This window comes from Neolamprologus brichardi, chromosome 10 (genome assembly GCF_056152115.1).
Source record: "Neolamprologus brichardi isolate AB-2024 chromosome 10, ASM5615211v1, whole genome shotgun sequence".
NCBI classification, from domain to species: Eukaryota; Metazoa; Chordata; class Actinopteri; order Cichliformes; family Cichlidae; genus Neolamprologus; species Neolamprologus brichardi.
The window spans coordinates 11,625,480-11,640,826 of record NC_142113.1 but is presented as its reverse complement, the minus strand read 5'-3'; the positions used below and the strand labels follow the sequence as shown (position 1 = coordinate 11,640,826).

General features: G+C 38.3%; 1 protein-coding gene across 1 annotated transcript; it reads left to right on the top strand.

Annotated features, from left to right (window-relative positions):
* Positions 1-683: 683 nt before the first annotated feature.
* rps6ka4 (ribosomal protein S6 kinase A4) lies at positions 684-14,300 on the top strand. Its single transcript, XM_006799440.2, has 18 exons — positions 684-919; positions 2,202-2,273; positions 2,772-2,839; positions 3,250-3,400; positions 3,620-3,735; positions 4,950-5,057; positions 5,190-5,270; positions 5,607-5,710; positions 7,015-7,165; positions 7,265-7,426; positions 7,605-7,730; positions 9,352-9,485; positions 9,624-9,717; positions 9,825-9,995; positions 11,282-11,473; positions 11,555-11,714; positions 11,814-11,977; positions 12,073-14,300. Exons 1-18 carry the CDS (start codon positions 832-834, stop codon positions 12,283-12,285), a joined length of 2,355 nt encoding a protein of 784 aa, XP_006799503.1. The 5' UTR covers positions 684-831; the 3' UTR covers positions 12,286-14,300.
* The last annotated feature ends 1,047 nt before the right edge of the window (positions 14,301-15,347 follow it).

The window sequence follows — 15,347 nt, the reverse complement described above, 5'->3', positions numbered from 1 at the left end:
GTGTTAGCAGTTTGCTAGGCGCTGACAAAAATTATAAAGTGAGATGTAGAAATTTTCATAATGGACGAATATATTAGTTGGTGACTACTGGTGACAAAGAAGACAAAGAACTACCCAAACTGGCCTTTTCCAACATGGTCAGTTCGCTGGTAGTTGAAGAGGCCAGTTAACACTGCTAACAAAACACCAGCGGATAGCTAACGTTCAAACTTTGACGGACAAATGCAGTCATTTGCTAGTTAGCAGCTACCGCTACCCTGCCAATTTACTACCACACCAGCTGGCTAGGTAACACGTCTTGTTATTATACGGTAGTTAGCGTTGAAGCTGTTTACACACCGACTATAACGCGTTGTTTTGACCAGTCGCTTATATAACCGAAGGTTTAACGTTATTACCAATTAACGTCAGCTAACTTATGAATAATGACTAGTTATTTAGCTAATGCTAACATTAGCAACTTAAACTGTTAGTTAAATTTCAACTGCAGATAACACATACTCAGAGTACTTAATTAATACCGACGATCATTGACACAGTAACGGGAAAAAAACAATATCTTCTAAGTAGCAGGAATATGAATCTTCTTTCTGATTGATTTCGACCAATCACATGAGATAAATAATGCCAAACACCAGGATGCCAAACGAGTGGGGATTAAGGTTTGGGCAACAGCATTGTCCGCTCATTTTGATAATCCTTGTCTCCTTCACAATGCAGCCACAGTAGATTGTTTTAACTGCTGAGTGTAAAACGCAAAATCTCGTAAATAAGAAAACACCAGACAAACCAATTTCATCGCAAAGTCTGTAGTCCACTTTTCTTTAAAATATGTCTGGGGACGCATCTGATAGTAGTGAAGACTCTGATGGAAAAACAAATGAAAGGGCCTGTACTGTCAAGCACCAAATCACCAATGGTAAGTCAGTCATATTGTCTGTTATCACTGTATGTAATCATAATCATAACCATAGCCACAAAGTAAACATCTGTGTACTGTAATTCATCTCATCATTTAAATAATATCGCACGAATGCAGTTTGTTCCTTTTTTGATGTGCTGGTTCAACCCCACAGCTAACATCACCACATCAGGTTTTTTTTTTCTGTAAAACGTTCATCCGATTTTAAAATACTTTTCCTTTTCCATATATATGTGTATATGTATGTGGGCTGTACAATATATTCACACACTGGAGTTGCATTAAATTAAAGTTATAAAGCAGCGAAATATAATGTAACCAAAAATTGTTTCTCTAAACATACTCCATGCACATGATGGTATTTTAAATCAGTTTTCTTTGATATTACTTTGTTACATTTCTTTCAGATTTTTCTTTGATTTGTTTAACATTGCTTTGTGAGCTGGTTTAGCTATTTGCTAAGCTTTTGTGTGAATGTGTGTTTGTTTTGAGGCTGAGGGGCATGTGAAAAGTATATAGTGTACAGAAACAATAAAATAATCTTAGACTTTAATAAACTTAAAATAGATTGTTTGGGGGGCATTAGAAATTAACGAGCCAATATTTTTCAAGATTGTAATGGATTATCAGTATTTTTGCTTTAATATGAAAGATATTTTGTTCTGTAAAGACTATCGTGTTTTACTTGCTTTTAATCAATCTAGGTCACCTAGCTTGCATTAGAGACTAAAGAACAGAATTTGTCATAAGTTTTTAATGGACAATACATCTGTCATTGAATTGATTTTGGAGTGTAAATTTACAAAGAAAAATCCTCACACATAAAATCAAATAAATCAGAGAATTGCTGTTGTACTCTCCCTCCAAGAGTAGTAAGCTGTAAATGTGGCTGTAGTGTAATAAACAGTGTGAGTGGATGTTTTTCACCAGCTGTCACAGGTGAAGTGATCTGCTTAGTGGCTCACTGGATAGATTGTAGATTTTAAGTAGAGCAACCTTTTAATCTATAGAGAGGGTACATCAAAGTGCATTCATGGATTATAACACAAGAAAAGGCAAATTGGTAAAGCATTTGCTAATATCAAGACATATGGTATGTCTTTTTGTATTTTAATATACTTGGGAAAAACCAGCCAGAAAAGTACACCACTTTATTTGTGTAGAAAGCTTCCCTTAAAAGATAGAGCTCAGTGTGGCTTGTCTTTTTTAAAACAAAAACTTGAACAGAAATAGAAATGTAAACACTGTTCTTGTCTTTTATTTTTCTTTCTACCACTAGCTAACCTCACAGGTCACACTGAAAGAGTCGGCATGGAGAACTTTGAGCTGCTGAAGGTCTTGGGCACTGGAGGTAAGGATCTGCATGTAGCACTGAATAGAATGAAATGAAGATGAAGCTGTTGTCAAAGGTCAAGTACTGGTATGAGATATACTTAAAGCAGACTTGGTTGATTCCCTTGGCTTGGATAGTATTTTGAAGGCAAAGTGTTTATAATTGATATTTGTAGCTTGTAAGTTCAAATGTTTCATGTCATTTATATCCTCATTTAAATGTTACAGCATAAAAAATATCTGATGATTAACAGGGAATCCATAGGCTGTTGATGTTACTGATTAGCTACAGGAGATCCTGGTGGCTATTTCCATCAACAAATGAACACCTAATTAAATTTAATGAGTGAGAATGATTCAGATTTCTGCAGATTTGATTAATCTTGCCGCCTGTTCACCGAGTATTTATGTCTTGAAGTGGAAACCATCTCTTTTAGGCACAATCTGATGGTGTATCTGTGTTTGCTGTGTTTGCTTGTTTACCATCTGCAGTAATTTTCAATATTTGTTCGTCTAGCTTACGGGAAAGTGTTTTTGGTCAGGAAGAACAGCGGCCATGATGTGAGCCAGCTCTATGCTATGAAGGTAAGTTTATTAGTGTTGTAATTCAATGAATGTACATTTTAAAGCAGGTTTTTTAGCTAAAAATGTAAATTACTAGTGTGTGCTTTAAAATAAGTCATTTATTATGATTTTATTAACATTTTATAACCATTTTGTGTAAAATGTAAATGAGTTGGCTAATTATCTAAAGCCAATATTAGATTAAACATGGTACAGTGACAACACATCAGATGTTAAAACCAAGAAATGATCTTTTTTTTTTTTCCATTTTATTTGCTCGTTTTGGATTTGATGCAAGCAGTTGGGTTGTATAATGTCCTTCTCTTGGACATGATTGCAGCATGTTGCAACACACCCCAAAGCGAAGTGCCATTCACTGAAAGTTCACGGAAGGAATGGAGAAGTTTAATTTATTTTGGTCACTGCCCTAGGTGTTAAAGAAAGCAGCTATCGTTCAGAAGGCAAAGACAACAGAACATACTCGCACTGAGAGACAAGTCCTGGAGCACATCCGCCAGTCTCCCTTCCTGGTTACTCTTCACTATGCCTTTCAGACTCAGAGCAAACTACATCTCATCCTGGGTGAGACACCGGGGTGGGACACTGGAAAAAATGTACCAAATATAGAGAACTCTTCTCTCTTGAAACACTGAAGGTCTTCTTTATGTTTCTGTCTTATACTGTATGTGTTTTTGTTGGCATTTCTTTTTTTTTTCTTTTTTGCACAATGTGTGTTTGTGTAGTTCTTTGTATTATGTCTATTCAAGCTCCCTGTGTATTTGTCTGTGTGTGTGAGTACAGACTATGTGAGCGGTGGGGAGATGTTCACTCATTTGTACCAGCGGGATCACTTTCCGGAAGAGGCAGTACGGATTTATATTGGAGAAATAATTCTGGCTCTAGAACACTTGCACAAGGTGAGGATTATTGTTTCCAGTTTTTACACATGCTAGAGTTATTTCTTTAATTTTGGCTAGAGCCCGCTGCTTACACAAACTAAGCATTTTAGCGACATGATACTTTTCATAGAATTGGGGTTATGAGGCTAGAGACGCAACCCCAATTTACTCCTATTTTAAGCCCTATAGGTTGTGGTCTTTTAGCTCTGGTTTCGTCAAAACAAGCTGATGGTTAAAGAAGTAAGCTTTTCATCTGTCAAGCATTTAACTTTATTCACCAGATTAATGTTACGTTAGCTCCATAAACACTAGGTTGCGTTCACATTGTTGTATACAGATTGATAAAGTCAGCAATATTGTGTTTCTGTGTATACATAACACATGCTGCTTTCTCTGCTCAGATAATACTGCTTTTAAAGTGAATGACATCAGTAAATTTTCATTGTGTAAACGGTCTGTTGAAGCCAGCAATATTATGCACCCCATGTCTGAAAAGAGCTTTTGTCATTTAGTGCTGAACAGGAAGTCTGAGTTTCTTTATTGTGAGAAATACTCTGAAGCTCATAGAAGTGGTTTCCTAATGATGTTTCACAGCTACTTTAGTTTTAGATTTAGTTTTAAAGTAGGTGTGCACCAGTGGCCTTAAATGATACTCATGACTTCTTTGAGTAGTTACACAAACCACTACATGGAGGGTGATTGGGTGCATTTTCAAGGTCCTTTTTAAAACATAATGAGTGTGTTCTTGAGGGTTTTATTTGGAAGCATTTCAGCCATCTCTTTGTAAATTATGACCTTCACTAGGTATCCTAAGTTCACATTGCACCACTTAAGTTATGAGATAGTGGATTTGTGTTTAAATTAGTGTCCAAAGAAATTGTCCAGCCACATTGGCTGAAAATCCTGCAGACTTTCACGAGTCGTTCCTTTTATAAATAATATCAAATAAAAGCATTTTAACAACAGCAACTTTGGGGACTAGTATTTCCTGCATTATGGGCTTGCTGTTGTTTGGACAGTTATTTGTTTTGACACATTTTGGGATTAGGACCTCTAGCTGGGATTAGAAAATGCTGTGATTACTAAAAATAACAGATACATAAGTGGCCACTTTTTCCTTTTTTGGTTGTAAAAATGTTTTTAGGGTTTCTCTGTTTGCACTGCCCGCTGTCTCTGTTCACAAATTACAGTTTTTAACATGAATGCCACTGGTAAATTTTCATTGTGTACAGCTTGGGATTGTGTACCGAGACATCAAATTGGAAAACATTCTTCTAGACAGTGATGGCCATGTGGTATTGACAGATTTTGGGCTCAGCAAAGAGTTTCTGGAAGAAGATGTAAGTAAATCTAAAACTACAGTGTGAGCATAGCAATGTGTACATGTAAATAATACCTGGGGTGTTTAACTGTTACCACAATTCAAACTGAAATACATTTTTTTAAGTATGCTTGTTTTCTGATCATCACAGAAGGGGAGGACCTACTCTTTCTGTGGCACCATTGAGTACATGGCTCCTGAAATCATCAGAGGGAAATCAGGACATGGCAAGGTAAAAAAAAAAAAAAGAATAACAAGGGAGCAAATGCAGGTTTTGGTGTTAAGATCATCGGTTGTTTGAAAGATGTTGAATGGTCACATATTATGCGCAAAATAATATTTAAATGAATGTTTATATTTACATGTATCAGTGTATGGGGAAGGCTTAAACATTTAACACCACAGATGCTTTAAGACTCATGACTTTGGTAGAGTGTGGTGAATCAAAGATGAGATTAATATCTTTGTTATGGAAGGCAGTATCGCCTCAAAAAACCCACCTTTAAATAATTACACAGTGAAAACCTTGTCCTCTTTATTGTGCTTTTCAAGCTGTATTCTGCTTCAGTCAGTAGATTGGTGGAGTCTTGGGATCCTGATGTTTGAGTTGCTGACGGGTGCGTCTCCTTTTACCCTGGAGGGAGAGAGGAACTCCCAAAGCGAGGTGTCAAAGTGAGTACTGCTCAATCCCATCTCCATAAATCATCTGCCTGCCCCTTCTTAACTCATTCAAATTGTCTCTGTATTAGCTGTGTTTTACTAATAAATGAACCCATCGGCATTACTGTATTTTTGGGACAAATGCTGATGCTGATTTTATGGGAGTGAAAAAAAATTAATGAACCTGAAAACTGAGAATATGTACCATTTTAAGAAAAATTTGAATTTAGTGTAGTTGCACATCTTAAAAAGGTGAACAAGTGCAACAAAAGACACTGAAAAGAAACAGTTAGAGCAGGGGTCCCCAACTCCAGGCCTCCTCCGGGTGTCCTGCAGGTTTTAGATCTCACCCTGGGTCAACACACCTGAATCAAATGATTAGTTCATTACCAGGCCTCTGGAGAACTGCCAGACATGTTGAGGAAGTAATTTAGCCATTTTGAATCAGCTGTGATGGATCACGGACACATCTAAAAACTGCAGGACACCGGCCCTCGAGGCCTGGAGTTGGGGACCCCTGAGTTAGAGGAACATAGGATCCTATATCAAAGGGGTGTCGAACTCCAGGCCTCGAGGGCCGGTGTCCTGCAGGTTTTAGATCTCACCCTGGGTCAGCACACCTGAATCAAGTGATCAGTTCATTATCAGGCCTCTGGAGAACCTCAGGACATGTTGAGGAGGTAATTTAGCCATTTAAATCAGCTGTGTTGGATCAAGGAAACATCTAAAACCTGCAGGACACCGGCCCTCGAGGCCTGGAGTTGGGCACCCCTGAGTTAGAGGAACATAGGATCCTATATCAGATAAGAATGGGACAATATTCATCTCTTCTATGTGCTATTGTGAATAAAATATGGGTTTATGAAATTCAGCATTTATATTTAGCTCATCCCAAGTTTTTCTAAATTTGCATTGTGTATTATTGACTGACATTCTTTACATTGTAAAGAATGTATATAGAAAAGGAAAACATGAAGGTCATTGCCGATGAAGTTTCCACGACAACAGTTCAGAAACTAGTTGGCTCAGAAACGAATTGCTCAAACTGTGATGTGCTTTCTGTTTGCGACACTTTCAGTGCTGCTGAAACAGTACTGAGAGTGTTGTAAACAATAGAGTTAGTGGCAGCTTTGCTGGGCAAAGTATGTGATGCCACAATTTCTGCATGATCCCAAGAATAATTTTGTGCCGTATGTTGTGTAAAAAATCTTATCGGCCATTATTGAAGGAGCATGAATGTTGACACAGTTGTATTCTTGTCCATTGTTTCTGTCTGTATGTTAGCAAAATGTTTATATCTTCCCTTTGCCCTTCAGACGTATTTTGCGCTGTGACCCGCCGTTTCCCTCTATGATTGGACCCATTGCTCAGGATCTGCTGAAAAAGTTGTTGGTGAAAGATCCCCACAAGAGGCTGGGATCTGGACCGCGGGGGGCTGAAGATATCAAGGCACATCCTTTCTTCAAGGTCCGATGTCTCTTAACTGTCTATCACTTAAACATCTTTTCCCCTGTAACCTCAGTTCATTCATCTGTAACTCTTTCATTCTCCTTTTCTGCCTCACAGGGACTGAACTGGGATGACTTAGCACAAAAGAAGGTTGCAAGTCCATTCAAGCCAGAGCTGAAGAGCGAACTCGATGTGGGGAACTTTGCAGAGGAATTCACTGGGATGGATCCTGTTTATTCTCCAGCCAGCACACCCCCGAGCACAGATCGTCTGTTCCAGGTCAGTCATCATCACCTCCACATTGATTCTATCAAATGTTTCTACAAACATGACCTGTAAGCATTATTTAACTTTACAATCTGAAAAGTGCAACAAGTGCTTGTTAATAAGTAAAGGCTGTAATAATTCTTCAGTGAGCTACATCATAGTTACACCTAACACATCTCCTCTGTTTTAGGGCTATTCTTTCATTGCACCCTCCATCTTGTTCAATAAGAACGCAGTCATGGGAGACTTTGTTGAAACCCAAATTGGTGCTGACCGACCAGCTTCTGCTTCTGTTCAACGCAGCGCAATGTTACAGGTATGATCTGTATAGGTGTTTTCAAATAATTCTGTGATATGTTTGGTTTCAGGACTGTTTGTTTACAGAAAAGAAGGAAAAGAGCAGGAGAAGCTAAATTATTAGCTGAAGTTGGCTTGTTTTATCTGACAGGATGCTTTGTATTATTAAATAATATTCAAGACACTTTGTACTGATCTCGGTAAACAGCACAAAAATCTATTTGGAACAGAAAAAGTTTGTCAGTTTGTCTAGTTGACATTTATCACCTGCATGTGAAAGGTGTCAGACTCAACTCAGCAATATTTTTAGCTCGTCTTTTAAAAAAATGTTCCAAAATCTTCCAGAAGTCAAAGAAATTCGCAGCTATTACTTTATGTTATTCGATTTATAAAATAATTTTAAAATACTGCTGTCACCCAGATTCTAATTACAGTGATAAACAATAAATTATGTTTATATGCAAAAGTAAAATTTCTGTGTAGGTTCTCAGTATTCCGGGTCATGGTAGTCTGTGAAGCTTGGAAAGAGAGTGAATTTAAATAGGTCGAGTCGCTTTCTTTCCAAGCTCCTTAGGCAAATGTGAAATGTATTTTTAGATCAGTCCAAAATTGTTATTTTATAGTAATTCCTTCCCTGATAATAGCGGTGTAAGATATAAGGATTATTTTTTTGTAAAGCACTACATATAAAATACTAATTAAAGCAAAACTATTATCCAAGTTATATAGTTGGGGAATTAAAAATAAAAGTATCTCTTTACATAGAGAGTGTACCCAGCTAGTGATAAATTTATACATATTACTTATTAATATATTCATGTAAGAGGCACAATTTAAAGTGGATCTACTGTGCTCCTGCTCAATGATCGGACTCTCAGACTGTACTAGAGTAGCTTTGTATATTCATAATTCAAAATAATCCTGTGTAAGCTTATACTGAGCCAAGATGAGGCCCCTGAGTTTACCCACAATCTGAATAAAGCCCTTCAGTCATCTGATTGGGTTCTCGTCATAAACAGGAAGTTTGAACAGCAGATTGGTGAGCGTTCTGTGCTCACAGTCAGAGTCATGTGTTTGTCTAAGATGATGATATAAGAGATAATCTATTGATGACAATGAGTGAGTAGAAAATGCTGCCTGAAATGGAAAATTTGAAGCTATCTGAAGGCTGAGCTTTGTTCTCAAAGAAATTACTTGCACAAACGCTGACTTCATAATTTATTTGATATTTTTGTTCTGTTTAATATAGAATACAGTGTTGTAAAGGTTTATATACAGATATGACAGAAAATTGGCAAAAACATATTATGTGGACTTTGAGGAAAGCTTACAAACAGTGCTTAACAAGCATTCCTGTTTTAGGCCAAAATGTCTTAACCAGTTTCACCTGTCTGAGGACGTAGAGTTTGATGACATGTTGTACTTTGTAAAACACAAAGTTTTACAAAGTACAACATGTTTTATCTTTCCGAATTACTTATTCAGTTTTAAGGTATTTCTCTTTACAAATGTGGGAGCTGAATTTCAAGGTTGCTTCATGTAAAGGTCAAAGTATCCCTTTAGCTTTGCTGGGGCCGTGTCTATTGCCTGAAGTATAATAATCTCCTTTGATGGCTCAATGCTACGTTTTTTTTGTTCAGGAATCCCAGTTTTTTCAGCACTATGAGCTGTGTTTTCAAGGACCACCTCTAGGCGAAGGTAGTTTCTCTGTGTGCAGGAAATGCAAACACAAGCAAACTGGCCATGAGTACGCCGTCAAGATCGTCAGCCGTAGGTGAGCAGAGATGAAATACTTCTTAGTACAGTGCTCTTTAACAGATCTGTGTCCATGTGTGTCAATACTTTACTGTATCACAGTACCACTGGAACGTAAAGGTGACTGAATGCCCTTAATGTTGTCTTTCTTTGTTAGAATGGAGGCAAACACTCATAGAGAGATTGCTGCCTTGAGGCAGTGTGAGTCTCACCCCAACATCGTCAAGCTGTATGACATCTTTACTGATCAGGTAGAATGGACAACACATAGGATAAAGATAAAAATGATGTATTGGTCAATATTAAGCTACACATAAAAACATCGCCCCTCTTGGCCTTCTCTGCATGTCTCTGTCAGTATCACACATATTTAGTGATGGAGCTTCTGCGAGGTGGGGAGTTGTTGGAAAGGATCAAGAGGAAGAAACTGTTTGGCGAGGCAGAGGCCAGTCAGCTGTTACAGAGCCTGGTCTCAGCTGTCAGCTTCATGCACGAGGCTGGAGTCGTACACAGAGACCTCAAACCAGAGGTGGGTGGAGATTTGATAACTTTATCATTCCTGACAATATGTATGTAACACGCATGTTTAAAAAGATAGAAAAAAAGAGTCTTGTAACTGGGGATCTGCTGTCTCGTATGTGAGAGATGTGTGTGACGTTATTATTTTTTCAGCATGACTTTTACATGATGTAATCCGGGTTAAAAAGTTTTTTTTTTTAAAAGAGAGATAGAGCGACAATCACTGATTGTCCAAAACATGGACGTTGCCATCATGATGTCACTCACTGGTGTTTGGACTGCATTTTGAAGCTTCTCTGTAAATTTAATGTTTTCAAATGACAGACTGGTGTATCAACTACCATACGTGAGCAATGAACAGACACAGATATCTGCTAATTAGCCTTAAGTAGGAGAGACACACTAAAAACAAATGAAGTCACCAAAACTGAAGCACAAATATTATTTGTCTAATAATTCAATTTAAAATGCTCTTGAAGGCCCCAGCAGCACACACATGTGCTGCTGGGGCCTTAAGTTGTGGACGTGAAGCCTAGCAGACACTGATTGGCTGCTCCTTTTGTTGGACCCAAAGCAGCTGTGTCAGTAACTTCAGCATTTAAATTAATAAGTTAGAAAAAAATTACAAAAATAAAATTGGAAACTCTCCACAGACGTCAAAACCACTTTTGTACCAGGCTATAAACATGTTTTCATTTAATGCTGTTTAGTTTTTTTTGTAATGGAAGTCTGTCAAGGCTGAATTGTTTTAGGAGCCAGCCTCAAATTGCCGATTTAGGAACAGCAGTTTTTGGCACTTCTATGTTGGCTTAATTTTTCACCTCTGCAAGCTACTGCTCGACAACAGTGCATGATGTGACTTTTGTGGTGCTTTTTAAAATGAAAGCAGCAAATTACACACACACACACACACACACACACACACACACACACACACACACACACACACACACACACACACACACACACACACTTCTTAAGATGGCTGTAAGGTTTAATCAACTGAAGAAGGCTTTTATATGGTGTGCATAACGATTGTGAATGAGACATGTTGGCAAATGTCACCTAATAATTTTAAGATGTCTCTAGTATGGCTTTTATTTTGATGCACACCTAAAAGGATTAGAACTGTTTATTTGCACTGTCTGTTTACACATAAGTTCTGGTACATGCCAACCGGTGGTGGCTGTCATACTCGTATTTACTAATAGTCTTTACTCTGTCAGGAAAATTGAATCTTAATGTGTAAGTAAAATAAGAGCTGATCCTCATGGCTTTTGTTTGTTTACCTCACAGAACGTGCTGTTTGCAGATGAGGGGGAGGACTCTGTGCTGAAAGTAATAGATTTTGGATTTGCTCGCCTGTGCCCTGCAGGCAGTGCCCCCCTGCAGACTCCCTGCTTCACGCTGCAGTATGCTGCACCAGAGCTTTTCGAGAGTGCAGGATATGATAAATCCTGTGACCTCTGGAGTCTCGGGGTCATCCTGGTAATTGAATCTGAATATGTTGATTTTTATCATAGCTCGGCTGACTGAATTACTAATGACCCTTGTGTGCGTCTTTCTCAGTACACCATGCTCTCAGGCCAGGTGCCGTTTCAGAGTGAGCAGCGTGGAATGACCTCATCATATGCTGCCGACATCATGCAAAAAATAAAAGAGGGGGATTTCTCATTGGATGGGGAGCCCTGGAAGGGTGTGTCAGAGGATGCCAAAGAGCTTGTTAAAGGTACTGAATCTGTTTGTTCTTAGTTTGCTTTAGTTGAGATAAATGCCTGTTGAATTTCCTCTATTGCTTGCTTGTTTGTGTCTCTTTTCCTGTTTTAAGGCCTGCTAACAGTGGATCCAGAGAGCCGTCTCAAACTCTCTGATCTGAAAGAGAACAGCTGGCTTCAGGGTGGAGCATCCATGTCCACCACTCCTTTGTGCACGCCAGATGTGCTCGAGTCCAGTGGGCCCACTGTCCGCACTTATGTCAATGCTACCTACAAGGTAATAGATTGGTGTGAAAAACTTCTAAAAGGTCTCAGAAAGAATCTTAAATAAATGTATTTTATCTCACTTTTGTCGCCTTCCACTCTCACCAGGCTTTCAACCGAGGTAAGCGAGAAGGCTTCTTTCTGAAAAGTGTCGACAATGCTCCCCTTGCGAAACGACGAAAGATGAAGATGACCAGCACAGGAGTAGAGACCCGATGGAGTTCATCCTCTTCTTCTTCGTCTTCTTCCACTTCCTCCACTGCCTCTGCAACAGCATCCAAAACACAGCCAAAGCAAGCCGTGCTCCCAAAGCAGAGCTAGCCTGGCAACAGAGGAGGGAGAAAGTGTTACGTGCTTGTACGGTAGCACAATGTCCTCCAGCGGTCAGTTTAAAAAAAAGCAAAAGCATTCTGACAAATGAGAACACTGTCTTTACTTCATGTAAAATATAATTCCACTTTAACAGCTGCAGGTTTTCATTCCTCACGCTGTATTCTTTAAAAAACAAAACATGTATTTTCTGTGGTGGAAGAGGAGGCCTGACTGTCAGAAACTTTTAATACTTATTCAGTATTCACTCACTTTATTTTGGTGAGATCGCACACTAAAAGTTAAAAATGAGACATTTACCTGGTTTCACTGTGGGTAAGAAACAGTGCCTGGCTACATAGGGAAAAGGGAAAAAAGGAGCCATAAATAAGCAGAAGCCATATACAAAGCAAAAGAAGTGAATACATCCATTAAGTCATTGTGAAGAGGCACACATTTGCACACAGCAAATGAACAGTCCTTCCAGTAATTTGCAGGTTTAATTCTTTGATTGTACTGCTGAGTTTTTTGCCACAAATATAATGATTAACACAAAAACTGCAGAAGTCGACACTGTGCTCTGTTATGAGCGAGCAAGATTCAGGTGTTTGCAGAGAATGTCAAACGATCAAATGGTTTTAAAAAAAAAAAAAGCAGTAAATTTCTGGAAGGATGGAGCACAGAGAGAGATTACTGTGGCGTGCAAAACCTTAAGGATTCTATAGGATGATTAATGCTGTCGGTCTTTGCAAAGAAGCTGCACCTGCAGTACACTACTCACTGTACGGATCCCGCTGAACACTTTGAGGAGCTGGGATTATGTGGCTCTGAAGAAGTGCTTTGATTGTGTGACAAGATGTGTCCAACAGTAGCAGCTGTTTAAAACAAAAAAAAGACACGGAGACACAGAAGCAGACATGCAGTGGAGTGCGATTTTCATCATACTTGCTGTATATTACTCGCGCTATTGTGCCTGTCTGAAAATTCCTAGCATGCTAACCTGTTGTGATGATGGACTGTAAGAACTTTTTCTATTTTTGGTATCTTTGAGTCATTGAAAAAAAAGTTACTTGGAGTATTTTCTGTTTTTCTACGCTACCAAGTGCAGCTCAAGTGTTTGCAGGTAGATGGAAGCCAAATGTGGCTGGTGATTTTGAACGCACATCGCCTTTGTGAACTTTGAATGATTATTACAGTTTTTATTCCTGATGGTATCAAATGCGGGCGGTAGTCTGATTGCAAGGTTGATGCTCAACGATTAAGCTCATCCAGGCTGGCTTTCGTCTTTATTTTTCCACAGAAGTGATTTTAAAACATTTTATGGCTTTGAACTTCATATTACGTTTCAGAATGAGACACCTAATTGTGACTTTTTTGGTTGTTTTTTTAAGGATGGGGCCACCATCCTATGAGAGCTTTGTATATAATCATCATGCTTTAGAGAAAAAATAATGTATGTAATGATTTGAAATTGATCAGCTGTTTGGGTGGTATATTGTAATGTTTTTTAATGGACTTGCCTCTTTTTTTCTTTTTTACATGTTGCACAGTCAGTTGATCAGTTAACACACATTTCAGCTTTAAAGGTGCTTTCACTGATATTTATTACATGTAATTGATTTTAATGCTGTGGTAATGGGATTATCATAATTTGGCTCTTGTTGTGTACCAGCCCGGCGTGAATGTTGCTGTATGATAACTGAGTGGCGATGGGAGATTGGTTGTATTGATATTTCTGAACCAGATGAAGCATAATTGCAAGTTACTGTAATATTTTCCTGTTGTTGTTTGAAGCCGTTGTCTGTTTGAAGGTAACCGGTTGTTTGTTTGGTATTTTTACTTAAGAAACTGCTTTTATTGATATTGGTATTATTTGGTTGTCATAGATATTCTCTCTTCTCTTTTCCCAAGCATTATTTTACTGAGTTGCACTGTCTCTGGTGTTGTTGCTGGGATTTGTCTTTTTGCACCGCAATGTTTTTATTTTATTTTTTTGGCTGGTGCAAAATAAACATTACTTTTCAATAGATTCCTGTGTGGTTTGTCTTCTCGGTGTTGTAATTGTGCTGTAACGCTTGGAATCGCAGTGCTCAGAGGGTTGGAGACCCCAAATGAGAATTTGTTCAAACATACTTCATTTTGCACAAGCCCTGATAGCACTTCTATTTGATTAAGGCTATTTTATGAATGTACCTTTTTTTGACAGAGGGAGGGAAGTGGCCAACATTCCCTCATACATCTGTGATTTAACCTCCTAGGACCTGACGTCCACATATGTGGACATCACATTTTTGGGTTATTTAAACTAAAATACTCAGTTTTGCTCTACATGGGCCTGATATCCACTTACGAGGACATTATACTGCTACTGCTCTATCAAAATTTTAAACGAATATCCTCATGTGGCTCTTATTTTTCTTAAAAACAAAAATAAGGTTAAAAAAAATCTGGTAATTCTTTGTTTTTACATTCATCGGGCCCCAATCAGCCCAAATATCAAAGAGAAATTAAAAATGCATGCTGTGGAAGAGTTCGGGTCTTAGGCGGTTAAAATACTTTCTTGTGTAAAATTTCTTTTGATACACATTTTTAGTTTATGCAAAACAAGAGCTTGCTTGTATTTAAGCTATAGAGCACTGATTCTTCTGGGGTGAAATGACATTTCACATGCTTAAATCGTATTGCTGATATCCTGTTATAGTAAGTAATTAAGTAAAGATAGTCACAAATTGAATTAAGACAGTCACAAAATGCTGTACACAGTCCACAGAGTCAACTATCCATAGTTGTAGTGGTGGACCTTTCTGCAGCCTTGGTGCCACAAACTGAAAGGCTCTGTACACCACTAGTCTTTAGACGTGTACAGTGAACGCCTCGCAAACTCGTGACACAGCGAGCAGTAATGTATTTTGTAAGAAGCTGAGATATATAATCTGCAGCTTGGCTGCTTAGTTCTCTGTGTGTTAACACAAGAATTTAAAATGAATCCTAAAATCTATTGGGAGCTGATATAAAGAATATATAATAGGAGTGATGTGAGGGTACTCACTGTGGTGTTAATAGTTGCAGCATTT